This window comes from Tachypleus tridentatus, chromosome 1 (genome assembly GCF_004210375.1).
Source record: "Tachypleus tridentatus isolate NWPU-2018 chromosome 1, ASM421037v1, whole genome shotgun sequence".
Classification (NCBI taxonomy): Eukaryota; Metazoa; Arthropoda; class Merostomata; order Xiphosura; family Limulidae; genus Tachypleus; species Tachypleus tridentatus.
The window spans coordinates 73,718,344-73,745,736 of record NC_134825.1 but is presented as its reverse complement, the minus strand read 5'-3'; the positions used below and the strand labels follow the sequence as shown (position 1 = coordinate 73,745,736).

At 34.5% G+C, this 27,393-nt stretch overlaps 1 protein-coding gene across 1 annotated transcript; it reads left to right on the top strand.

The window, feature by feature from the left end:
- Positions 1 to 10,607: 10,607 nt before the first annotated feature.
- Positions 10,608 to 26,558, top strand: LOC143232567 (putative cystathionine gamma-lyase 2). Its single transcript, XM_076468145.1, has 8 exons — positions 10,608 to 10,684; positions 12,285 to 12,380; positions 14,194 to 14,303; positions 17,545 to 17,679; positions 18,539 to 18,595; positions 22,306 to 22,384; positions 24,897 to 25,049; positions 26,530 to 26,558. The coding sequence occupies exons 2-8, from the start codon at positions 12,305 to 12,307 to the stop codon at positions 26,556 to 26,558; spliced, it is 639 nt and encodes a 212-aa protein (XP_076324260.1). The 5' UTR covers positions 10,608 to 10,684; positions 12,285 to 12,304.
- The last annotated feature ends 835 nt before the right edge of the window (positions 26,559 to 27,393 follow it).

The window sequence follows — 27,393 nt, the reverse complement described above, 5'->3', positions numbered from 1 at the left end:
TGTCAAGCAGCGATGTTTACAGAGAAATGAGGAACAAATTCTTGTAAATATATTTTCGGGGAGAAAGAGGGAAGAAAAAAAACAAGGAAAGCTGATTGAAGGGAAACGGGAAATAAAAATATAATAACTTATCCATAATTGTCTAAAACGTTGAATATAATGATGCGATATCATACATAAATTCAATATAAAAAGATCTAAGCCTGACAAAGTTAGTTTTGATTAGTAATCTACATAGCATTTGGGTGCATTCAGATTATTCCAACTACTGTTGGGTAATCTACTCGTTACCAAACTTTAATTAGAAAACTCAAAGAGTGGGGGAAGATATTTTTCATAAGCTCTAGGGAAGTAAGTACCCAGTATGCTAAGTATAATATTTTTGTGCGATCCGTACTAGTAAAAGTACAATAGTAATAAGAATCCAGTAATTAATTATCCTTTCAATTAGGATAATTAAAAACCAGTTCAACTTGAGGAAGAGTGGCGCAAATTAACTTTAAAATTAGGTTTAAATGGTTTAAACCTAAACCTATGAGGAAAACGAGTTTGCAGATAAAGTGCATACATTTTATAAATCCAAGTTAAGATTAGTAAGCATACACACGCAGATGAGATAACGGGTAAGTCTTTGGATTTACAAGGCTATACTCACGGGTTCGATTCCCCTCAGTGGACACAGCAGATAACGCGATGTGGCTTTGCTCTACGAAAATAAACAATACATAGAGAAATATATAATAAAAAAAGATCTTCATTTGAATTAAACGTTGTTTGAAAGGTTAGCTCCTTTTTATGCCTATTATATTAAGCATTTTATTATAGCTTTTCAAATTTATTGTTATGATGCATATATGTATATATATATTACTAAAAAAGTAATTTCGGAAACTTGGGTTCTGTAAAATAAACGCTGTGTATTTACAGACTTGGTTGTATGGATGTGTAATGAAAAATTATCTCTGTCTCTTGCTTGGTTATAATTAATTTTTCTTGAGTATTTTTAAAAAGATAATTATTCTTAGTTCATATAAAATTAATTGGAAGTTTATGTGTTGTAAACTGGCACCATTTAAATTAATATAGCTATTAATATAATTAAAATTTACATTTTATTCAGATCTATTCGATCATTTGTTATTGAGCAAAGGTAACGAAAACAAACACTTCACATACATAGACACAGAAGCAGGCCACCATGGCCAGGTGGTTAATGCACTCGACTCGTAATCCGAAGGTCGCGGGTTCGAATCCCTGTTACACCAAACATGCTCGTCCTTTCAGCCGTGGTGGCGTTATAATGTGACGGTCAATTCCACTATTCGTTGGTAAAAGAGTAGCCCAACAGTTGGCGGTGGGTGGTGATGACTAGCTGCCTTTTCTCTAGTCATACACTGCTAAATTAGGGACGGCTAGCGCAGGTAGCTCTCAAGAGGCCATTTGTACTCTGGCAGCCACAGGTATCAAAACCCAGTGATGTGTGTACATTGACATACTGCTGTGCCACAGGGGTATTATAATCGTAAGATGGAATGAACTAGATAGAACATTATTGTCCTTGAATAATATGTATTTATATGAATTCTCTATATAAATAGAAAAAAAAACAACTTTAAAGTTACTCAACACAAAGTGCGTAAAGCACTTTTCAAAACTAATATCTTCAGTCTGCGGAATTTAGGTATTGCATTATAGTAATTTTATTGTTAACTTTAAAAATATTTTGATATGGACGTTAATTTAAAAACTTTCTTATTAGGTTTTGATCTGACATGCTAGCAATAAGATAATTTATTTTGTAGCATGAATTTAAAAAATAAAATAAAATTTATAAAATATAAAAATTAAAAACTGAATTAACAAACAAAGATGTGTAAAAACTGTGAAATGAATGTATATATGAGTATTTTAATTTTGTATATGTATGTAACGCTGGATTTGAATTGGTTATCAGAGTTCCAGTGTTGTCAACAGCCAAGACAGGGGTATTTGGTTATTCGTTTGAAAATATCAAAATTAATCGATATGTACATACCAGTGGAAAAGCTGTCATGAAAGATTACTTATGTTTTTTTTCTTGTTTTCATCCACTTATTATGCTCAGTCGTTTGATTATATTAAAAAACAACAACAATGTAACTCTGAAAGGATCCGTGGTGAACCAGTAGCTAGAGTGCCAAAATTTGAAGTGATCCTCTTACCGCACTTTGGGGTGTTGAGTGATAGTCAAATCCTATCATCTAGTCTAACATAAGTTGGTGGTGGATGATTTCAAATAGGAGATTTTCCACTAGTCTAGTCTACCACTTCATAATTAGGGACACTTAATGCAGATAGTCCTTGTGTAGTTCTGCATAAAGTTCAACAAACAGACTCGACTCAGAAAGATGAGCTGTGTGAACTAGTAAGTATATAAAAAAGAGAAACATTAAAATAACGCACGAGGTTGGCCATTGTTTAATTTTGTACTTAGAAAACATCAACATAAATATTAACATGAGAAAGAATATGTGCAAAGTGTTTGCGCGTTATAAAAATATTGTTAAATAAAATAAAGATAATTCGTCAACTTCTTATCAGCATGCCTGATATGAACTGATTTTTTATTATCGTTTTAGGTCAGGAAAATTATTGTTACCCCAAGAGTCATCATAAAATAATTCCGAACTATTGTTTCGTGAATAACATTCTATTAGTTCATGAGAGAGAGTAATATAATGCTTTTTAAAACCTTACCAAATTGGTAAGTATGAATAAAATTAAAGTATTTGAATATGTTGCGTGTCGTGCGTTTTAGTGTCGTTAACATTTCACAATAATTATGTATATGACTGTATCGATCACTGTTAAAAATACTAGGATATACTGATCTATTTAATGTTAAACTTTCAAGTTATACCTATAAATATTACCTGTTTTTCTCTTACAGCATTCTATAGATGCTGATATCACATGCACACTGTTATAGATAAACAATGCGTAACATATTGCATTAATTCAAGCACAGTAACTCCAAACTTAACGAAAACCAGTGGCGGTGCCAAGGGGGGGGGGGCTTGGGAGGCTTGAGCCCCCAAAATGAGCCAAGCCCTCCTCACCCCCACAATATTGTTACCTACATATATTCATAAAATATGGAAAACACAATCGTCGTTGTTGCTTAACAATTAACATTAAAGAAACATAGATCTGTAGAACTCAACGTCTTCATTAAGATGGAAGTATGTGTCATGCATCCCATAGCAACGTTCTGAACTCTTGTGTTGTATTGCCGCTCCCTGTGTAATGCGATTCTATCTTGAGCTTTGACGAAGATTAGACAACCACGTTGATTTCAAGTTACAACAGAACAGACATATTGTTTTGAAGTAATATTGACTATAAACACAACATGATGAAAGATAGTTAGCCTGATAGTGACCTTACTTTTCCTGAGAGTGAATTAACTTCACATGGGATAATTCGTTTCTGCTATTTAAACTATGTCTTTATGTTATATTACTTTTGATTTGTAGCTTTACTTTTAATGGTATATTAAAAAAAGCTGTATTGCCGCTCCCTGTGTAATGTCATTATATCTTGAGCTTTGACGAAGGTTAGACAACCACGTTGATTTCCTTAACCACGTTGACAACCCTAAAGCGTCTTGTGGAGGGGGACAATGTCCACAGAGCCGCTGAATCAAAGAGCCTGTGCATCCTTCTAAATCAGCAGTTCGTAACCAGTCTAGTGACCATAGAAAAACTACTGCTGATGACAAAACAGCTGTCAGACCACCTCCTGTCACCTGACCTGCAGCTGGCCTCTGCAAAGGACCTAGTACAATCTGTCATCTTTTGTCTCTTAGAAATGAGAACTGAAGCAGCATGGAAAGACTTGAAAGAGTCTGCTGAGGATATATGTAAGAAAGTGAGAATACACACTGAGACGGTGCGTCAAGGTGGACAGCGATCTGCCCCCAGACACCTGGACGAATTCATAATCACATCTAGTACTGGCCAAGAGATGAACCAACACCAGATGCCAGGAGACACATCTTCTATGTCATCATAGACAGAATGCTCAACGAGCTGAATAGAAGATTCTCCTCTGATGCCTGCAGTGTTCTGAAGGGTGCAACTGCATTGAACCCCAAACACTCCACATTTCTGGACAAGCAAGCACTCTTAGGAATGGCAGAAAATTATGGTGTGGCAGAGGATGACCTCGCAGTGGAGGTCCACCAGTTGAACTGGCTAATTGCCAGGAAGAAAGACAGGGCAGAAAGTATCCGCCACTGATAAAAACACTAATCACAGTGTTTGGCATAAAAACATATGATACTACTGAAGTTCTGACACAAAAATATTCATGCTCTTTGATCATAAAGATGTGTTCAGATGAGGGACTTATAACTCCCAAGACGAGGATATCCAGTGCACGTAATGGCATGAAAACAGATAGATGTGGATCAACTAGGTGAACTAAATCCATCTTTAAAGGATTTTTGGAACATTTCATATACCTTCCCTGCATTCATCCAAAAACTGGATGCCTCATTAAAAAAAAAGTGTTTGCACCTATGTCACCAGAACAACAGAGTAAAACTGGATGCCTCATTCCAAAACTGGATGTCTCATTAAAAAAAAAAAGTGTTTGCACCTATGTCACTAGGACAACAGAGAATTTATTCATTTCATGTGAACCTATTATTATTAATTTCATGTAAACCTATTATTATGTAATTCTCAGGGTGATCTTCTTCCATACATTTAACAACAAATTCGTTGTAATTACTTTATATTTATTACAAATTTTAGAAGAAATTCTTTGAATATTATCTACCCATCGCTTGTGTTTGGTTTATTGCTAAAACTGTATTGAATTATATTTATTTGTTTATAAAGTTCAGTTTTGAGGGTCACCTCCCACAACATTTTCCCCTCGCCCCTAAGCACTTAATCTTACCATAATTATAAATCTGTTTTACCAAGAATCACTCTATAGATTTGAATATACTTCAACTTTTCCACAGCTCACAAAACAACCATCAGAATAACTCTTTCACTAAACATCGGGAATTATTTTCCAGTTTTATTTAGTGGTATCAAATTCAGATGAGTTATTCCACACAACATGCGAGATAGATGTAATGACTGTAGCGTGAAAACCGACTTATACAAAAACACGTTCTCAGAACAAAGTAAAACAAAATATACTAGTTATTAGAGGGACTGGATGACACGTTTTTACGAATCAAATTGGCTAAGCTTCGCTAAGCATGAAACTCACGTTTACGAATCAGATGAGCTGAAATATCGAACATTCTATGTTCTGTTAAGTGAGAAAACGACCACTTCTACACGTGCATAAAGACTCTTCAAATGTGAAATCGTCTGTGAATAAACAAATTATTCACAGCCACACAATATGTTTTCTTTTCTCTTTATTTTCCACCTGGCAGTTAATGGCTCAGATGCTGGATATTTGATTGTTCCATGGACGAAAGAATTTGATGGATTACGTGGATGCATTATTTGAACACAAAATGTAATTAAACTTAAAAATGTACTAAGCCTTTTTCTGTCATATTCACAAAAATATTGGTAACATGTTGAAGAAAAATGTAGAAACTATCGTCACGACAACAAAGTCAGTTTTAGTAAACAGATGAAGTAAATATTAAGGAGTATATGTCCTAAGAATAATGAACTGCTTCATCTGTAGGAAAATTTGAAAATTTAGAAGTATTTTGTATGATTAATCAAAGATAACTACGCAAAAGCCTTAAATTACGTAACAGTTCCTACTGGATAGCGCCATTAAACGTAATAATTCTAAATCTGAAGAGTGGTTAAATAATACCTGGGTCACAATATATAAGTCTTTAGCCATTTTGCAAACAATTATCATTATAACATCAATCAAAGAGGTCTTCATTTTTTACTTGCTGAGATGAAAAGAACGTCTTACATTAATTGCTACTGAGGAGCTAGTTAGGCCCGGCATGGCCAAGCGTGTTAAGGCGTGCGACACGTAATCTGAGAGTCGCGGGTTCGCATCCCCGTCGGGCCAAACATGCTCGCCCTTTCAGCCGTGGGGGCGTTATAATGTGACTGTCAATCCCACTATTCGTTGGTAAAAGAGTAGCCCAAGAGTTGGCGGTGGTTGGTGATGACTAGCTGCCTTTTGCACTGCTAAATTAGGGACGGCTAACACAGATAGCCCTCGAGTAGCTTTGTGCGAAATTCAAAACAAACAAACAAATAGTAACTTGTTTGCTGGCTTCTAAAGCTAAAAACCGAGTTCCCATACTCGTGTTAGACTTACATTTATTACAAAATCAGTAATGAAAAAAAAAAGATAAATGCTAAAATCTGAATATGCGAATCCGAAATATAGACTTTAAGTTAAATTTATAATCAAATCTAAACGACAGATTTTTAAATTTTCTTGATAAAAATCAATTTAGAACCAAAACTCTAAGATCTGGATCAAATCTAAATGAATAGTAAAAGTTACACAAGGAAGAAATACAGTAGAGATATTTAATATCAACTCTCTGACTTATAACGCTAAAAGCCGAGTTTTGAGACCTCTAGTAGAAACAACACTGTAAGCCTGTTGTGTATCTTTGTGCTTAACGGCAAACAAATAAATAAAACAATCTGGTGTCCTGTTGACCTCTTTCAAAATGTTAACCGTATGTCTTTAATTGAAAAAGACGCTGATACTTTCTAATCTACAATAACAAACTTCAAAATGTGTTTACAAATAAACCTTAACAGTTATGAAAAAAATGTATTTTAGTTACTTAACGAAGAAAATAATTTTATTTTAGTCATGTATACTGTAGTTTTCTCTGCCAAGACTGACGCACATACGCATAAACATATCTGCTATGACATATAAGAAAAACCAAAACACAAATACTGTCGTTATAAGAATACGTGTACAAAATACTGTGTCGAGTAGTTGTTACAATGAATAACTTCATGATCACTTGGTGGAATGAATGTGAAAACATAGCAGCAAACAGCTGTACGTTTGCATGTGTTTGGCAAGTACTCCATTTTCTTAAACTTGTCTCGTGAATATTATTATTTGTTACTTTTATAAACATTATTAATTTTGCGTTTATGAAGAAAATGTTGCATTATGACCTTAGTTCGTGGACTTTAGAACTGGCAAATCTCTTAAACTTGGTGAAACTTGTAAGATATTGGGATTTTGTATCTCAAGACGGCTATTATGGATATTAAAACTTTTGTTAAAATAAAGTAGAGAACAACGTTTTAAACTTCTTTGGTCATCTTGACGTTAAAAAGGGGTATATAATATTCACATATTGTTGGGTTTGTTTGTAGCGCAAAACTAAACAATTTCGAACTGATAAACCAGAGAATCAGCTAAACAGCAGCACTCACCACTATTTTGTGGCTGTTTTAATCTCATCGAATAATGAGATTAGACCGTCACTCTTACAGCATACTCACGGCCCTAGAGCTCTGAGTCTTTTTCGCGACGAGGGGTATCGAACCACTAACCTTCGGGTTCACAGTAGTCGATTACTAACCATATGACCACATCCAGCTTACTATAACTGAGATTGCAGAATAGGTACTGTTAATAGTGAAGTAGTTATCTAATGGTTCAAATAAAACATTCTAATCATTGTGGATTATAGTTCTGTGTACTGTTTTATGACGTAATATATTTCTAGTCATTTGGTTAAAATATCTTCATTAGTTCATAAATTACGTAATTAGATATCTTACTTTTGATCAGAGGTTATTGATAATTATCACATTTATTAAACAAATATAGGTTAGTTTGTTTTGTTAAGCACAACGCTATAAGTTATCTTTGTTGTGCTCACCGAAATTAAAATCTGATTTTTAACATAATAGGTCTACATTACCCACAGAAAGTGACAAATATAACGCTTTTTGTTTTCAATTTCAGCACTTCATAACTTTAAGAATCAATCCAGAGGACGAACTGAACCTTTCTTGCTCTGGAAGAATAATTATCGTTGGGTGTTCTTATTAAATTGTTGCTTATTTCAGTAACTATGGATTTCGTATGGGAGCTGATATCTTGGATGTTTCAAAGCACAAAATTAAACCAATACCTTGCAAGTCGGTTGAAACTGTATTTGTATTTATTTGCTTAATTGTTGTTATGCACAAAGCTACACAGAGGTCTATCTGTGTTCTGCTCACCGCAGGTATCGAAACCCGAATTTTAGTAGTATATGTCCGCTGACATGCCACTGTCCTACTGGGGTGGGGTGGGGCATTGTGCTTTTCAGATAATAACGTTATCATGTTGTAATTTCCTGCGCTCCAAACTAGTTCATATATAAGCATCGTGTTATCTTATATTCGTGCATTTTCAATGTTTCGTCAGTTGAGTTAGAAAAATTGTGAAACGTCGGTTTAACAACAACGCTTACCGGTTAACGTGTTAACTTAACATACTGACCAGTTAAAATGTTTAATAAGGATGCAAATGTGAAGAAGTTTTTATGGGACACACGGCTAGCAACAAAGGCAATTCACGCAGGTCATGTTCCAACAGAGTGGAGGTCACGAGCTTTAGTCACACACATTGTAACATCAGTTACGTTTGTTTGTAAAGAAAATGAACCTATGTTAAGTTTAAAACGGTATCGATAAAATATATATACACACACACATACATAATGTATTTATGACTAAGCGATAAAGATCCTAAACGCAGGTAGTGTTGCAATGACCACTTCTCGTTTAGGCGTGGTATGAATATTTGATAACATATTGATGAATAGTTGTGTCGATGATGTAATTAAATACAACACTTTTCTGTCAGAGAATCCACCCACTATGTACGTGTACACCTGTAATCATCAACCAAACAAAATAATATCCGATTTGGGTTTTTCAGACCAATATAAAACAGCTTAAACCGCAAAATCCTAAGCTATCAAACTAAATCAAAGCATAATACAATGAATAATTAAGATAGAAAACTTTTAAAACTCTAATTCTCTATAGCTTCATGTTGATTTCAACTTTTCTTTTTCTGGTAGAAACTAAGATGGTTATAAAACGTGTCTTCAGAAAAATGAGTTTCGATTGTGTCAAAACTTTTACTATTAATAGAAAATTAAAAATTACACGTAAAAGAATCACGAAAGGAAAACACGTGAAGAAAAAGATTTTTACGTCATTAAGTGTGTTTATTTGAACAACAGTAAGACACGTAAAGTCAGATTTTCGTGTCATTGATGGTTTTGTTTTGTACAACAGTAAGACGTAAGGTCAGTACGTCTTTGATGGTTTTGTTTTGTACAACAGTAAGACACGATTTTCATTTTACGTCATTGATGGTTTTGTTTTGTACAACAGTAAGACACGTAAAGTCAGATTTTCACGTCATTGATGGTTTTGTTCTGTACAACAGTAAGACACGTAAAGTCAGATTTCACGTCATTGATGGTTTTGTTCTGTACAACAGTAAGACACGTAAAGTCAGATTTTCACGTCATTGATGATTTTGTTCTGTACAACAGTATAACACACAAAGTCAGATTTTCACGTCATTGAAGTAACTTGGGGTGGAGCTGTCTGAATGTGATTACTTCTATTATTTTGTGCAAATGGAACGCCCTTCAGCCAACCACCTTAACTCCGCAACTTTGTGGCTAAACATTATTGATAGGTGAGGTTTTGATTCTTTTTCGGTAAAATGTGTTTTTTGTTAAAATATAGAGTCATTTATCTGAATACTTTTATTGGGCTGTGTCATTTAAATACTGAAAATGGCACCCCTTTGTAACTCACTCAGTTTCCCAATTTCTTTCTGGTCGACTTGAAAACTGTTTGTTAATATCACTTCCACTGGAATTATATCTATAGATGTGTGTGTGTCGTAAATGAAATCGTTTCTCAAGTACAAATTGTGTAAATTGTTACTCACGCAGCTATTCCACAGAATTGAACAATTTGATTAAATCAAATTCTACGCTAAGAAGTAAATATTTATGTGTTAATGGTGTGGGAGAAATCGAGAAAAGTGTACTAGAACAACTTGAACTAAGACACTGATTTGATGAAGGCAATTTCACACAACAACTTGAACTAAGACACTGACCTGATGAAGCGAATTTCACACAACATTTGAACTAGGACACTGATTTGATGAAGCCAACTTTACACATGAAACCTACCGGAAATGCGAAAAAAAAGATTGTTCGAACAACATAATATGGAGAAGATAAAATGTTTAGTAGGCCTAAGAATGGTTTTCATTTTCATACTTTAATTGCTAGATCTAAAAAAATCAAATTTTAAATAAAACAACAATATTTCAAGGCTCACTAGATATGAAGCAAAGCAAAATAGCTTGATGTAAAGTGTGAAAGTCATTCCTAAAGACCTTTACGTAAAAACAAGAAAGGAATATACATAAAACATTTGAACTTCCTTACTATATTAATCATGTTTCAGTTAGTAGTGATTGTTGGAATGAATCGAACTTGTTGCTTAATTTAGATTTAATTGGTATGCTTTGAAATAACATTTATTTGGGTTTTGCCACTGTTTATATATTTAAAGGATGTGTTTTATCCACTATTAGGATTACTTGCATGCTCGTTGGGGGAATCCAACAAGAAGTTGCTTGGAAAGAACATTAGCTGCTTTGGAAGAAGGGCAATACGGTGCGTTGTAACTATGTGTTTGTGGACTGTGTTTGTAATTTATAACAGACAGAAAGCCAAACAGTTAAATTCTAAACAACAGAGAACCCTCAAAAGCCGGGGCGCTTGAAATTCTCTTAGGCAGAATTAGAGTGAATTAATCTGTGAAACCTTTGTTTCCTTTTTTATTAGTTATATTTATATGCCCCAACAGTAATAAGCATGGGGCGCTTGCATGCCCGATTCGATTTTATTACTCATCACAACCTTATCAGTTTAGCCTCAAAATAAAATGCTTGATCTATAAGACCCTGGACGTGATTAAATACATCAAACAAAAGGATTTTAACTCTTGAATTTAAAACTGTAATTAGATACTAAATTGGCTAATGTAGCAACTGTGAGATAAAAAGTAGTACTGTGAAAAAAACACACTCAAAGCCGTTCAACGAGTTGCTTAGCCGCGGCTAAAATCACTTTTTGGAACAATGTACTTGATTTACATAATAACAATGGGAGAGCTGTAATCAGAAAGCCAATTCAAAACAGTTAAGTACTGATGATAAAGTATCACTTTGATTAAGAATCAGTGATAAGTTCATGTTTACGTAGTTTCAATCCAAACACAGTACCATTACCTTCCAACACAAACAAGAATTTCATGAAGAATTAAAAATTAGTTGTCTTGTAGTCGTTAAAAAAATAAAAGAAATAACACCATAAATCTGTAAACTAGTTGTGTTTGATTTGAGAGGTTTTCACGCTTGTGAGCTCCTCCCAACTCTTCACTGGAGTTTAAGAACCCTTTCTGTACTGAGAGCACTTCCATTTACTACAATAGAAGTAAAACTGTCTTTTAAACTGTGTACACAAGAAGTATTTGGTGTCTCTACACTGATAATACATGTCATAGTTATTTAAGTGGAAATAAAACACCAACATTATTCATCCATAGCAAAAAGAATTCATTAAAGCAAGATATATTTAAAAAGTCTCGTAGTTGTCAATATATCACTTTTAAAATATATCTAGAAAAAAAACTCAACAGTATAACTTAAAAATGTACACAAAAATATTTCATTTTATGTTTTTGTATAAAGCTACACAAAGAGCTATGTTCTGCCTACCACGGGTATCAAAACCCGGATTCTAACTTTGTAGTTTCGTAGATATACCTCTGAATGACCAGGGGTCTAGTTTTACCTAAATTAAAAAAATAAACAGATGAATCATTTATGTAGACCCAGCATGGTGAGGTGGTTTAAGGTGTTCGACTCGTAATCTAAGGGTCGCGGGTTCGAATCCCCGTTGCACCAAACATGCTCGCCCTTTCAGCTGTGGAAGCGTTATAATGTGACGGTCAATCCCACCATTCGTTGGTAAAAGAGTAGCCCAAAAGTTGGCAATGGGTGGTGATGACCAGTTAGCCTTCCCTCTGGTGCTACGCTGCTAAATTAGGGACGGTTAATGCAGGTAGCTCTTTAGCTTTGAGTGAAATTTCAAAACAAACAATCATTTATATGAAAAAATCAGAATGGATAGTTATGTGTTTTTTTAAGGAAAAATTATGTGGTCATAATATATATATATATATTAACAATTGTGATTACGTTATTTATAGCTCTTTGTTTTACATCGGGAATGACAGCCATTACAGCCGTGGTCTGTTTGCTCTCTAATGGGGACCACATTCTTTCCTCAGATGACGTGTTTGGAGGTAGGTACCAATCACTAATAAGCAAAAGTTAACAGTTCCGTGTTTAAACAATAAATGAAGAAGGAAATATCCTTCTGAGATTAAACTTGGTGAAGATGTTTGTCAACATCGTTAGGCCGCCCTCGGGTGCTCGCAGAACAGGTTCCAATGAAGACATCTTGACATACAGATAAACTTATTTCGATAAAGTGGAAGACATAATAGTTTATTGTTTCTATGTTTCTTTGTCTATTTGAAGCTTTAATCATTAAATTCTCATTATCTTATTCGATATCACAACAGTGACTGCTTATGAAATATACAACATTAGTTATCGCCCTCTAGCAACTTACGACACTTCAATTTATATCACCCGTCTTTCACCTATCCTTTGGCTCACAGCCACCGCCATGAATCTAATATTACGTTAGTTTGAATGCTCCTTTTCTGAAAAGCAAAATACACTAGACGTATGCGCAACGTAGCTCTCAGTTATTGCCTAAAATATCAATATTTGATTTATATTATTCAATTCTTTAAACGTATTTGTAACATTGAGCAACCTGAGTTATTTCAGTAATTCATTTGTAAATATTCAACTATACAACTTCCGACTTCCATGTAGTATGATTGATATTCCATGTCTCGATGAGTTATTTAATAAGGATTATATAACAGAATACATTACTAAAGACTACATGTTCTATGCTGCCTTTTTTATCGTTGTCAATAAAGGTTATGTAACTGATACGTTGCTTTTCACACCGAAAAGAAAAAAAAATCATGACACAACACGACCTTACTTTAGAAGGTATTTTAAAAACCCAACCGTATTGATGATGGATCAGAATGTTTGGCTTTTAACTACCAAAATTTGGAAGAGTATACTGTTGATGTTGTTTTAGCTGAGAGCTACATAGGGGGTTCTCTGCGCTCTGTTCACCGCAAGAAATAAAATCCCAAATTTTGACACTTTAAGTCCGTAAAATTACCGCCGACCCACCTTCCTACATTCAAAATATCATTGAATATGTTCAACGTGAAGATTCCAGTAGTTTACAGTAATTAAAAAAAATTAAATAATTGTTTATTTTTAATCTAGACATGAAAATAACAAGTTCGCGGCAGAACAGCTCTATCTTTTGCTTATTTAAGGATGTCAGGACTTCAAAGAGATGAACAGTCAGAGAGAGTAGAAGCTGTCTCAAAGCCCTAATGTAAAGAGAACCTATAAATTTCCATCATTAATGCTTGTTCCACTATGTCGAATGCTATTATACAGAACCAATACATTTCCAGCACAAATACTTGCCCTTGTTTCTCGAAGTGCCAATGTAGAAAATCCATGTTTCCAGCATAAATATTATCCTTTCTGTGTCGAAGTGCTATTGTAGAGAACCCATAAATTTTTAACATAAACACTTGTCTTTCTGTTTCAAGGTGCTAACGTAGGGAACACATGAATTTCAACATAAATATTTATTATTCTCTTTCGAAATGCTCATGTAGATAACCTATAAATTTCCATCATAAATGCCTGTCATTTTTTACCAAAGTGATACGGTAATACAATTTCATACTATTGAAAAAGTGAATTATGAAAAAAATACTTATTTTTATTTCATATTACAATCAGAATTTATGTTATAAAAGTCTATCCTCAATGAACAACGGTAAGAGTTCAGTTAGCAGCCAACAAAGTTGTCGAAATAAAACCAAAATCAAGCCATTTGTTATCATATTTTCTTTCTTATTTATTCTCTTTAAGAACAGTCCCTCTACAAACAAAATAAGTACCACGAGTACTAAATCTTGTTTATTCCACCTATCGTAGGATCTCACTTTCTCATGAAAAACGGTGTTTCGCGATTTCAAATGACAACGACGTTCGTTGACTGCACTGATGTCGAAAAAGTACGAAGAGCTTTAAAATCACACACAAAGGTATGGAATGTTGAATTATGTTTCGCGTTCTCTTCTTTATTCGTATTCCTTATTCTAAGTTAATTTTAATACTACCACTCACATAAGAAAAGAAAGTTTGTGGCTGTCTTACCATGATTCAATACTCATGACTTCGAGGTATACCAGAAACTGTTACCACTCGAAGACACTCAAACTCGGTAGAATTAACATATTCAGCCTAATTGAACATGAAGATGGAAGAAACACTTCTTGAAGAGCAGTTTTTTTCTTTGTGATATGAGTTAGGTTGCATAAAACTGCGGTGAAAACTGTTCTACAGGTTATGAGCTTTATAAAAGACTATTTCTTTCTGTAGTAATAAAAATGAAGTGCTCAACATTGTGGTTTGGCAGCTACACTTCACTTGTTAGAATTAATAGTTACATCAGACAAACTGAGAGTTTTCGAATGTGATTTGTTAGAAAAATAATCAATATAGTATTATAGTCTGTTAAGATAGTATTATGAACTGTTAAAGCGTTAGTCCATCTGGTTCATGATATGTGTTTGGTTGAAGAAAACCAGGGGCGCTTGGAATCTAACGGGCCTTTACCCTGTTCATGGTTTATGGGAACTTAAAAATTACTCTGCGAAAAAACAACAACAAAACATATAACTGCCTCGATTCGTATTTACCGAAATAGCCATCACAAAACTGCCAAACCGTTGTGGATATCTTTGTTTGTTTTTGAATTTCGCACAAAGCTACTCGAGGGTTATCTGTGCTAGCCCTCCCTAATTTAGCAGTGTAAGACTAGAGGGAAGGCAGCTAGTCATCACCACCCACCGCCAACTCTTGGGCTACTCTTTTACCAACGAATAGTGGGATTGACCGTAACTTTATAACGCTCCCACGGCTGAAAGGGCGAGCATGTTTTGCGCGACTGGGATGCAAACCCGCGATCCTCAGATTACGAGTCGCACGCATTAACACGCTTGGCCATGCCAGGCCTTGGGGATATCTAACACATGACATATGTATGTTGTATGATACAACGAACTTTGTTCAATTTTTGCTTAGAATTATGTTTACCATTCAAACATTTGTGTAATAATATGCTACTTTCAGAGAAAACTCTGAACATTGAAAAAAAAAAGTTTTTGTTGTCATTTTACAATGAGACCTGAAGTTATCTCATTGTTCATTCCATTAATGGAAAGTTAACTACCAATTTAAATATCCAAGTCCTTGTATCATAACGTTATGATGTCTTCGTGTTCGTCGATTAGGTCGAATTACACGTTAGCAGAGATTTAAAAGGAAATATGTCAATTTGTAACTGAAGAATTTTGAAGTGGGATGAAAACATATACCTGAAAGAACACTTCAGTTTTGACTCATTTCAGTAAATGGCTGAGTATTTCGACACCAGATCATTATTGAAGAACAAATCGTGCACAAGTGGTCGGTCAAGACTCTTAAACATTATAGGGTACCTTGTAACTGTGAGAAAGCACTAAGTAGAGGAACGAACAACGTTTCGACCTTATTACATCTTTGCCTTGAAAAGTGAAAAAGTCAGGAGGACCAGACATGGCAGAAAAGAGTGCTCATTCATGTAGAATAGTACAACAAAGAGACATTAAAGAAGTAGAATCTATCAATTCCATGATGAAATGTGGGTAGAAAATGACGTGCCTCAAGGTGTAGTGTGGTTAAGGTTCGATAGACCACACTCAGCAAGTCAACTACACCCATAATATCATTTCCTGGGTCCTGATATCCTTACAAGGGTAGAATGAGAGCTGATGACATTTTCACCTCAAATCCTAAGCTTGAAACGTTGTTCGCTTCTCTACATAGTGCTTTCTCTACCCATATCAGCCGTTTTTCACATATACTCTTCAAAAAAACAAACGCAAAAGGGATATTTTTTTTATTTTAAAGAGAAATATATGTATTAATGTTACAAGCTCAAAGTGTTAATCTTACAAGCTCAGAGTATGTGATGTTACACGTGTTAAGGCACTGATTGTCAGACCAAAATGACAATAAAAGTTGTGCGCTATGAAAACGGAGGAAAAATCGGATTTTTCGCCAAAACGCATTCGTGTCCAATAAATTTGTTTGAGAGATCTGCATGTTCTGCACGTGCAACATGTGCAAAATCCCTATAAAAGTGACGGGTTCTCGGTTTCCATAGCTCAATGTTAAGCCACCGACACGCAATACAGTTACGCCAAGACTGACAGAAGCACAACGCAACAACGCCATTGGTCGTTGGAAGCAGGCGAATCTCGATCAGATGTTGCCAAAGCTGTGAATGTTCACCCAAGCACCATCACAAGGCTGTGGAATCGTCACCAACAACAGGGATCAACTCGTGACCGTCCACGATCTGGCAGACCTCGTGTGACCACGCCCACCCAAGATCGCTACATCCGTTTACGTCACCTTCGGGATAGGACCACCACTGCGACGTTTACTGCCTCAACCATACCAGGGTTGCATAGATTTCCGATCAGACAGTACGCAACGGTCTACGAGGTTCTTAGGTCCCATGTGCAACCCATCATGGTGAACGTCAACGACGTTTTCCAACATGACAACGCTCGTCCTCACACAGCCCGACTCACCACTGTCTTCTTGAGACACCACAGCATCAACGTTTTTCCCTGGCCCTCCAGATCACCAGATTTAAACCCCATCGAACATCTTTGGGACGAGTTGGATCGACGTCTGCGACAGCAACAACCTCAACCGCAGACTCTACCTCAGCTTCCAGCAGCTTTGCAGGCTGAGTGGACAGTCATTCCACAGGATGTGTTTCGTCATCTCATCGCTTCCATTGGCAGGAGATGCCAAGCAGTTATTGATACTCAATGGGGGCATACTCGTTATTGACGTTGATTGACGTTAAACTTTAACTAATGAGCGTGGACTTCACCTTTGCAGACTTTGAATGTTCAGCAGTGAATGTGCAAAGTTTCACTCATGTCATACAGATCTACCCGGAATAAACTTGTTAACAATTTGTCTCAAATTTTGCCTTTAGCGTTTCTCTTTTTTAAGAGTATATATAATTTTTTCTACAAGAGAGTTTTCTCGTCATCACGAATTCATGATCAGTTTGTTTCTTTTATTAGTGTTGTTTTCAACACTGATGACAATTTCCTGACTGTGTGTGGCTATTCGTCCGATACTTTACAGCTTTTTAAAATAAATTGTTTACGTGGCTTTTATTAATTTTGTATATTAATTTCTGTATTTTTTCAACAGCTCGTGTGGTTAGAAAGTCCAACTAATCCTTTAATGAAAGTATTAGACATCAAAGCAATAGTGGAAGCAGTCAAAGCTGACTGGCCAGATATTCTGATAGCCGTGGACAATACATTTTCCACCCCAGTGCTTCAGGCAAGGACATGCACCAATCAGGAAATTTGAATTGGCTTTTAAATTAAGTGTTTGTTTGTTTTGAATTTCGCACAAAGTTACTCGAGGGCTATCTGTGCTAGCCGTCCCTAATTTAGCAGTGTAAGACTAGAGGGAAGGCATCTAGTCCTCACCACTCACCGCCAACTCTTGGGCTACTCTTTTACCAACGAATAGTGGGATTGACTGTCACGTTATAACGCCCTCACGGCTGAAAGGGCGAGCATGTTTGGCGCGACGAGAATGTGAACCCACGACCCTCAGAATACGAGTCGCACGACATAACACGCTTGGCCATGCCGGGCCTGAATTAAGTGGAACAGCAATACGTCTTTTCGATACATTGAAATATCTTAAAATTACAGGAAGTATACGTGTAATTATAAATCGAACTAACTATGCTAAGAATTTGTTGTGAATTAATTAATTTCAATATGCTAACAATGTTTCACAAAACAAAATATTTAGCATGCATAGGTAGTATCAAAGAAATATATGGCAAATATTTTTGGACTGAATGTTATATTTTATTCTAAAGCATACTGAACTAACCTTGTTGTTACCGCCACAGGAATCAAACCCCAAATTTTACCATTGTAAGTCTTCAAGCTTACTGCTGAGCCATTACAAGTGTTAAAGTAGTTACAAATGTTACAAACTTACATTAAAACCCGAGACAAGTTTATTTTATCTGATTAAAGCGCTTATTTCAGGTTCTTCATGAAAAACGTTAATTTCAATTTATAAAGATTTTTCCATGAAATATACGCATAAAACCTGAATATTTTTTTCTTGTTGTTTTTTTCAAATATTGAGTCTGTTATCGTTGTTTTTCTTTCAGCAACCGTTGAACTTAGGGGCAGATATTGTTATTCATTCGTTGACGAAATATATGAATGGTAAGTTCACATTGCATCTCAGTCAACAAGATGTCATACTCTGAATAACTTTTCAGAACTATTACAATAAAACAAATGTTTTACTTTATAAATATATTGCGTGGACGTTGCACAGTTACTATGATGACTGTTAACAATATTATGTAGGAGCCTTCAGAGGGGTGATAAAAAAGTATCCTGAGAAATTCTATAGTAAGTTGTAAAATGTTCACTCAATATATTTGTTACTCTAAGCAATTATACCACTTATGTAATTATCTACTTAACTATATGAAGCAAGGAAACATGGAATCTGAAAAGAATGATTACCCCGAATCTTGTATCCGTCTTTGGGCTCCTGATAGTTGTTGTTACGGTTAGTTGATATATTTGTAATGTGCACACAGAACCTATGCAATGCCTTGAAACATATCCATTCTGTAATAAAATTGGCTAGGCTTATTAGCCTTATAGTAATTTAGGTCAAATGTGATAATTGTTTATTATAGAAGCGCGTGTTTCATAAGATCACTTATTTTTGTACATCTTAAACAGTAGTCGTATCTATTTATTATTGTTCTTATGACGATTATTCAAGTCACCAAAATGTTGAAGATTAAAACTGCTGCTATTAAATGTAGTTATTTCTATTTCTTATTACTCTTTGAAAGATCTTAAGCTGCTGTTGTAGAAAGTAGTTACAAGGTTCCCCCAAGTGCTGGAAAACCATGAAATTTGAAAAAGGTATTTTTAAGTCATGAATAGTCATTACATTTCAGTTTTAGCAAAAAAATAAATATCGTTAAAAACATCGACAACGTTTAGCACTAATTTCCCAGGTAAAGCTGAAGCCTAAATGTGGCGACGTTATATTTTCCTATCGTGTTTGGCCAATCAAAATTCATTATACTTTCATTTAATAGTTTCTGAATGAAAGTGAGGCAATTATCCATCCGTGAAGCACGGAACCTGACCAATCAGCGATAAGCTTATACAAGACAGTTTGATTTCATAGCTGCGTTCACTATTTTATTAGACTCGTTTTCCCGCGCATTGTTCAAAATCTGTGAAAATGGTTAAAATACCTGAAAAGAACTGCTTGCAGTTCAGGAACTCTTGCCATCATGTGATAATAATTTTGATCCTGTTTTTAAATTGTTCTCACATCATGCCTGAGAAGTGTAAATATGAGGAGAACTGGAAAGAGAGTGAATTATATAGAACATGTCTTGAGAAAGTTCCTACATATGGCACGCTGCAACGTATGCATTTTTGCAAAGACTTTCGGCCTTCGGAACATGGGTGAATCCATACATGAATGAAAAAAATATATAAAAGCAACTTGAAGCATTTGAACAACAATTTAGGCATTTTTTATTCTTAAGTCAGGACAAACCAAATACCAGTACAAATAAGTATATACATGCTAACATATCTGAGAATATTTCTCATACCGATGTACTTAGAGCCGAAATTATTTGGGCTGTAAAATGTGTGATACCCTAATTCAGCTACAGTAGTTGTAATAACATTTCTGAGACATTTAAATAAATGTTTCTTGACAGCGCTATAGGTCAAAAATTAACATGTGTTGAAGACAAGTGTACTTACCTTGTAGACTTTGGACTTGGTCCATATTTTGACAATCAGTTAGCTACACGCTTCCAACAGGCGAATAAAATAGTACTCACGTTCTCTGAATCTCACAACAGCAGCTTGAATAAGAAACAAGTAGGCATTCATGTTAGATACTGGAGTCCTGTTGATGTTTGCATTGTATCACATTACTTTACCTCGGCTTTCACTGGTCATAACAGGACTGAGGATCTGATGCCTGTGTTATTGGAATTCAGATGTTTGCAAACATCAGTTCAAAATCCCGTAGAGAAGCTGATTGAACTCCAGCATCTGAATGAAGGGAAAAGCGAAACTGTCAAGGAAGAATACTATGATTTTATAGACAGTGTACAAACTTTCCATAGTTCTGATCATCATTATTTTAGAGATTTTGATCTACTGAAGAATGAGTCAGTGGATTCGTTCCTGCATAATTATGTAAAAAAGAGAAACTCATATTAGAGCTCAACAGTTTGGGAAGTTTTTAAACTTGTACTAATTACATCGCATGGACAAGCCAATGTGGAGCGGAGGTTCTTTATAAAGAAATTAAGTTTAACTGAGAACATACAAGTGGTTTCTCTCGTTGCTCAGAGGAGAGTAATAGCGCATATTAAATCGATTGGTGGTAGGTCTAATTTCACACCAGCTCTCCCAGAGAATGCAGTAGGTGCTAGACAGAAATACAGGCAGAAAATTTAGGTTCTACCTTTGGCCCCAAAATGGATAGCCATCAAGGATCAATTAAGTGAAACGAAAGCTACAAGAAGATGTAACTGTCTTGGTAGACAATGCTGAACAAAAATCTGTAATGGCAGAATCCAGTTGAAAAATGAAGTCATTAACTGTAGAATCTAATGTACTAAAACAGACAGCTACTAAAAAATGTGAGATATATAATCTGAATATTGCAATCCAAAAATTAGAGGAAGAACGGAAAAAATGTTTTAATGTGTTAAATCCAGTCTATCACAATGACATTATAACAATGATCTGAGCGTCTTTTTGGATGCAAAATGATGACTGTTACGTTCTGTTTGACAATTTGAAGTTTTTTAAACATAAATGCAATCTTGAGGAACAGTGGAAGAACCTAATAAAAATATCAAATAATAGTGAATGTAGTCATTTGAGGTGAACATTTTGATGGTTTGTGTTTTCATGTTTAGTATTTCAAATAACAATTACTCTGAGAATGTCAGAAAGATATTATGATTTGATGTGCTGTAAGTTAAGTAACTTAGAAGATAATACTGAATCTAGTTATTTGAGGTGAACGTTTTGATTGCTATTGTTTTCATGTTTTGAATAGTATTTAAACAGTTACTATCAAGAAGACATCATATTATAAGTTGATGTGTTTAAACTTAACAGGTACTGACTTATTTTGAGGTTCTAATTCTTTGATATTGGTTTTATTTAACCTGTCTTGCAGAATTTTGACTTGAATAAATATATATGTCATCACGTCTGTTTTGGCTACTTTTACTATGTACGTTTGTTTGAGGTATATAAAAACCCAGGAAAGTCATTATTAAATAGACAGATAAATAATGAAAAATAATTGAATATGGTAAAAGTTGCAGTTGGATGTCAGGTTATTAATTAGTATGGGTATAAAAGCGTTCCTTTATTTTGGTTTTAATTCCTGTATAAGTTGCTGCAACGCCCCCTATAATCCCGTACTCGTTTATACTCTCGTCACTAAGACATGTGTCCGACAACGGTCAATTGCAAACTCCTTTTGTTAACCTAAAGATGAACTAGAAAGGTCGTAACGTTATTCTTTGCTTATCAATAAAAGTGTTAATACCCATACCAGCCGTTCTGAGATATATTTTTATTTCAAGTTGGTTTCTCTTCATCAAAAATGGTAAAAAAAAACGTCATGCAATCTAGTCCATTTTTGTGTGCAGTAGCCCGGAGTTATTTCTATTTCTTATTACTATGTGAAGGATCATAATATGTTGGTGTAAAAAGTGATCATTTCTGTATCTCATTAGAAATCAGATAATAAGCTGTTGATGTAAAAAGTAATTATTTCTATTTCTTGTTAGTGTGTGAAAGACCATAAGGTGCTGGTGGATTTGTTTGTTTTTAAATATTTGTAACGGGTCATTGTGACGTCTGTTTGGGATCTATTGTGAGTAGAAACAAGGATATATATCAACGATTATCCTTTGCACAACGCAGTAAGTAGTCTCAACAATTTGTTTTGTAAAATTACTGTCGATTATCCATTGTCCAAAGAAGTACGTAATCTCACGAATTTGTGTTCTAAAATTACTGAATATTCACCTAGTAACACTTACGATTTAAAAACTGATAACATTTTAAATAAAAGGACGATTACGAGTAACTTGAAAAAAATTAAGAAAGGACTTTCAATTATTGTCAATTAACCTATAACGTAAGAATTGAATCTGAAGCATAATAGAAATTCACGCTGTTTTTGATATGAAAATATTGAGTAGTATGTATTTGAGGTTATATATATATATATATATATCCACATGGACTAATTGTTTTGTTTTCCACGAAATATCACGATGATATAATAAAATAAAACTTCACCATGAGATCATTAATGCATATTTTTCATATATTACATATATATATATATATTTGTGATAACTGGAAAATAATAAACCATTTTCAAAAGAATAAATTTCTCAATCTTTTGTTCCTCCAGATTTTAAAATTTCGATATTACAGTCCTGGCCAAAATGTTTACATATTTTGTTACAAATAAAATATTATCATGAAGATGGAATAAAATTACATTTAGCCCTGTCAAACTGAGAAATGCACGCTATATTAAACATCTACGTACCTAATTTATGTAATGCGACAGGTTCCATGGACATCACGAACGATTTGTTAGAACAATAAGCAATTTTATCAGACACCTGCAGAAAGATGTGTAATGCAAAATTTTATCTATCACAACAAATCCTTACTGAAACATATATAATGCCAAAATATAACATTAAATTATTACAGTTAGCGTCTGTAACTAAATAGCAGTTTTTATAAAAAATTTAGCAGTTGGTCGGTTCTTCTTGTACCTTAATTACCTCTGCAAGGTGGCGTGGCATACTGTAGATAAGGCTATTAATGTAATCTACTCGTTACTAGAATGCACTGCAAGCCAGCTATGGTAACTAGTTTAGTGTAGTTGTTAGCAATTTTCTGGCTCAGTTCTGCACAGCATTTCTCAATGGAATTTACAATCTGGAGACTTTGCTGGCCAAGGCAATCTTGTAATTTCCTCTTGGTCAAGATAACACGGTGCAATATGTGCACTGTGAGCAGTATCATTGTCATCCTAGAACACATAGTTATCATTAAACCTTGCCCTGACATATAGCAAAAATATCTTTTCGATGCGATGCCTGTAGGAAGTGCCATTGGCGTTCCCTAGAGAATATAAAGATCTGTTTTTTTCATAATGATGAGTAGCTGCCCAAACATGTACTGCACCACCTCTTGTGTTTTTCTTGCAGGAAAAACAGAATTTATTATTTTAACAAGCCGGAAACAGGACTTATCCAAAATGTCTTGAGGGTCCAACCTGTAAGTTAGCATGTGTTCTTGGCCAAAGAACACTCCTCCAAGATAAATTATACTATATAATAGCTGTAAATAATATGTTCATGCTGTCCCTGTCGAAATGTGTTGTAAGACTTCTTTTGACCGTCACCTCTTAACCTGATCAAATCAAGGTCATCCACTTAAGTAGTTTTTCGGCGTCAATCAGTATGTTCTCCTCTAACAATGTTTCCTCTAATACGACGATATTTCTAGATTCTGAATACAGTACGCTGGGAGTATCCTTTTGTTCTGACAGCGTTCACTTGCTTTATACCGTTTCTGGAGAGTCGAACAATTTGAAGCCACATCTCTTCTGGCACGAGAGAAGGTATGATTCTACACGAAGTACAGAGAAGGTTTCTGAAGAAAACGTTGATTTGTTTTGGAAAACGATTATACCAAAAGCATACCCGTCTAAACAAAACAGGTGTTTATGTGTATTTTGGCCAACAAATATTCAAATCAGCTTATACAAACAAGAATAACGAATCTTACATGTTTGTCCAATCATACGCCACCTTCTCTGTTATTACACTGGTATTTACTCAACACCTACTTCATGCTTGTAGACAATAAGATCGATGTAAAACAGTATGCAAACATTTTGAACAAGACCGTATAAAGAGCTGTAAAATGTAATTCATTCAATTTCAAAATTTTTTAAAAGATCTCTGAGCTCAATTTCCAAGAAAGAGATAACATCTTACGAACATCTCTAATAAATAGTCACTATTACGTATTTTACAACGATCAAACATAACGTAATTAACTTTCTCGTCAAAGCATTATTGCAATAAAATATTGAACACACATATATATATATATATTCTGTATAAAGTCTGAAAAACAAGCAATATTCTTTTTTTCACAGAAATCAAATAAAGTACAGTTTTTAAGTTCAACTTTTTACTCTGTGAATTCTTGTAACATTAAGGAGATTTGAACATTTAAACGATGAAAACTAAAGCAAATCTTCATGACATATTGTTTTCCACAATAAAAGACGTGATCGTAAATTCATTAGTGATCAATACATATACACACCTCGCACCAGAAATGAAAACAAAAGCTTTCTATGCACTTGTACTACGACAAACACACTTTTTTCAGCACTTGGTCCGGTTCCATCACCTTTTGATTGTTATCTCGTCTGTCGTGGGTTGAAGACCTTACCAGTAAGAATGCGTCAGCACGAAAAAAATGCTTTAGATATTACTTGTTTTCTGGAAGGACACCCGATGGTGAAGAAGGTTCTCTATCCAGGTGAGTGAATATTTAACGCCTGTTAACCTCCATGTAGAAGCACTTGCATGTTTTGGTGTGATTAATTAAAACTAGGAAGCATTAGTTGTATTTTGAACTTGGTTTGGAGTTGCCGTAGCAGCTGCAATACTTGGTAGCCAACAGGTTAAGACTAGTTAGTGTTAAGATACACTTATCTAATTAACGACATCTTAGTATTACATCCTTATTAACGACGAGGGTTGTTGTTGATGTAGGTTTATATTATAGAGTGATAATTTCAGCAATATGTTTATTGTTTAAAAACAACAGCGGGCTAATTTGGATTGAAAGTGGAACAATTTGTAAGTAGATCAAATGCATGTATAGTGCTGACAACTAGCGTTGAAGTTAGGTATTATTAAGAACGAATTAACTCGTCCGTGGCACTGTTTTACCAATCGGCTTGAGCGAGATATCTCGTCTACGGCACTGAACTGGTTAATGTAATTAATAAATTGAAAAATAATAAAATACGGCATTTTTCAAGAATTCGTCTATTAAAGTTCACGATCAAGTATCAATTAATTAATAACTTAGTTTAATTCTTTTAGTTTAGTAAAAACTGTATTGTTTGAAAGGTATTCCATTCAATAACAAAACTGAGATTTATCTTAAAAATAGAGAAATGATCATTATATTATGTTCTTCAAAAAATAAACAAAAACGATTTAGTAACAATGAAAGAAATATATCTTAAAGAGGTACAAAAAGTAAACTAAATAAAAGATCGATAAAAGATTTAAAATGATCGATAACTGCGTGAATTATCAGGTAAAATACCATATTCTGAATAATAAAATAAAACTAGAGTAATATACTGTGTGAATAACAAGGTAAAAGGTAGAGTACAAAGCAATGTGAGTCATATGGTAAAAACTAGAGCAATATACTGTGTGAATAATAAGGTAAAAAAAACAACAACTGGAATTTAATAATTTACCCCTAAAATTTGGACTGATATCGCAAATGTTTATTTTGTCCAAGGATTGTGTCTCTCTCTCTTAGGTCAATATATTGTTTATAATTAAGCATAAAGCTACTCAAGGGCTATCTGCGCTAGCCGTCCCAAAATTAGCAGTGTAAGAGTAGAGGGAAGGCAGCTAGTCATCACCACCCACCGCCAACTCTCTCTTGGGCTACTCTTCTACCAACGAATAGTGGGATTGACCGTTACATTATAACGCCTCTGCGGCTGAAAAAGCGAGCATGTTTGGTTTGACAGGGATTGGAACCCGCAACCCTCAGATTACGAGTCGAACGCCTTAACCCACCTGACCATGCTGGCCCAGGGTCAAAACAAGAGACTGTTGAGAAGCTCTATTGTTCTCAGCTAACTTTCATTACATTACCTTTCATCCTGTTTCATTATAGTTATTTCTCACGTTTTAACAACTCAGTTATTCATTTATTACGAGTTAATCCTGATCTATATGTGTATTATTCTCCATTTTGGTTTCAGTTCTTGAGACGATAATAATGGAAGCTTGAGGTATTTGTGTTTTATAGCCGGCAATTATACAATTATGTTCTATCTAGTTCCGTTTGGTTTTTTCAAGAGGATAATTACGATTCATTGAAAATTGTTTTAGATATATAAAACAAAACTTTATATACCTCTCACCTGTCAAAAATCAGCAGAAAAAAAAGGTCAATTGTATAATTTAATATTTTTCCCCGACGAAACCGAAAAATGATTACAACAAGATGTAAGAAAAAATTGAACCCATATTAAGTTATGAATGATATATATATTTTATTGCGGTTAAAATGTGTGGCTGCGCTTACTGGAATGTTTCTCATTTTGATTTTTATTAGCTGATAATCAGTTTTTTATCTATATTCACCCTATCTCGTAAACTAAAACTAAGAATAATGTTATTGTTTCTTGTGGAAACTTATCTGAGGAAACAAACAAAGAACGTGTCACGGTGAATAACAAGATAATTCAGGTCTATTGGAAATAATGCAAGCTAAATTTTTCGCGTTTTTTTTATGTCTCGATTCTTGTAGCCTCATATCATAACAAAAGTCGTGTAATGACATTTTGAGCATTAAGCATGTGCTAAATTTTTTCAGTTCCTAATTTCTTATTTTGCATTTACAACTATGACAAATATGTTGTTTCATATTGTTTGGATATTCTTCATTGCTATATGTATTCTTTGAAAGGTATTAAACTGCTTAAGATAATTTCAAATGTTATTAATTTCTGTACTAAGGAAGGTATTAAGCTGTTTAAGATAATTAGAGATATTATTAATTTCTATTCTCTGAAAGGTATTAAGATGTTCAAGATAATTTGAAATATTATTAATTCATGTTT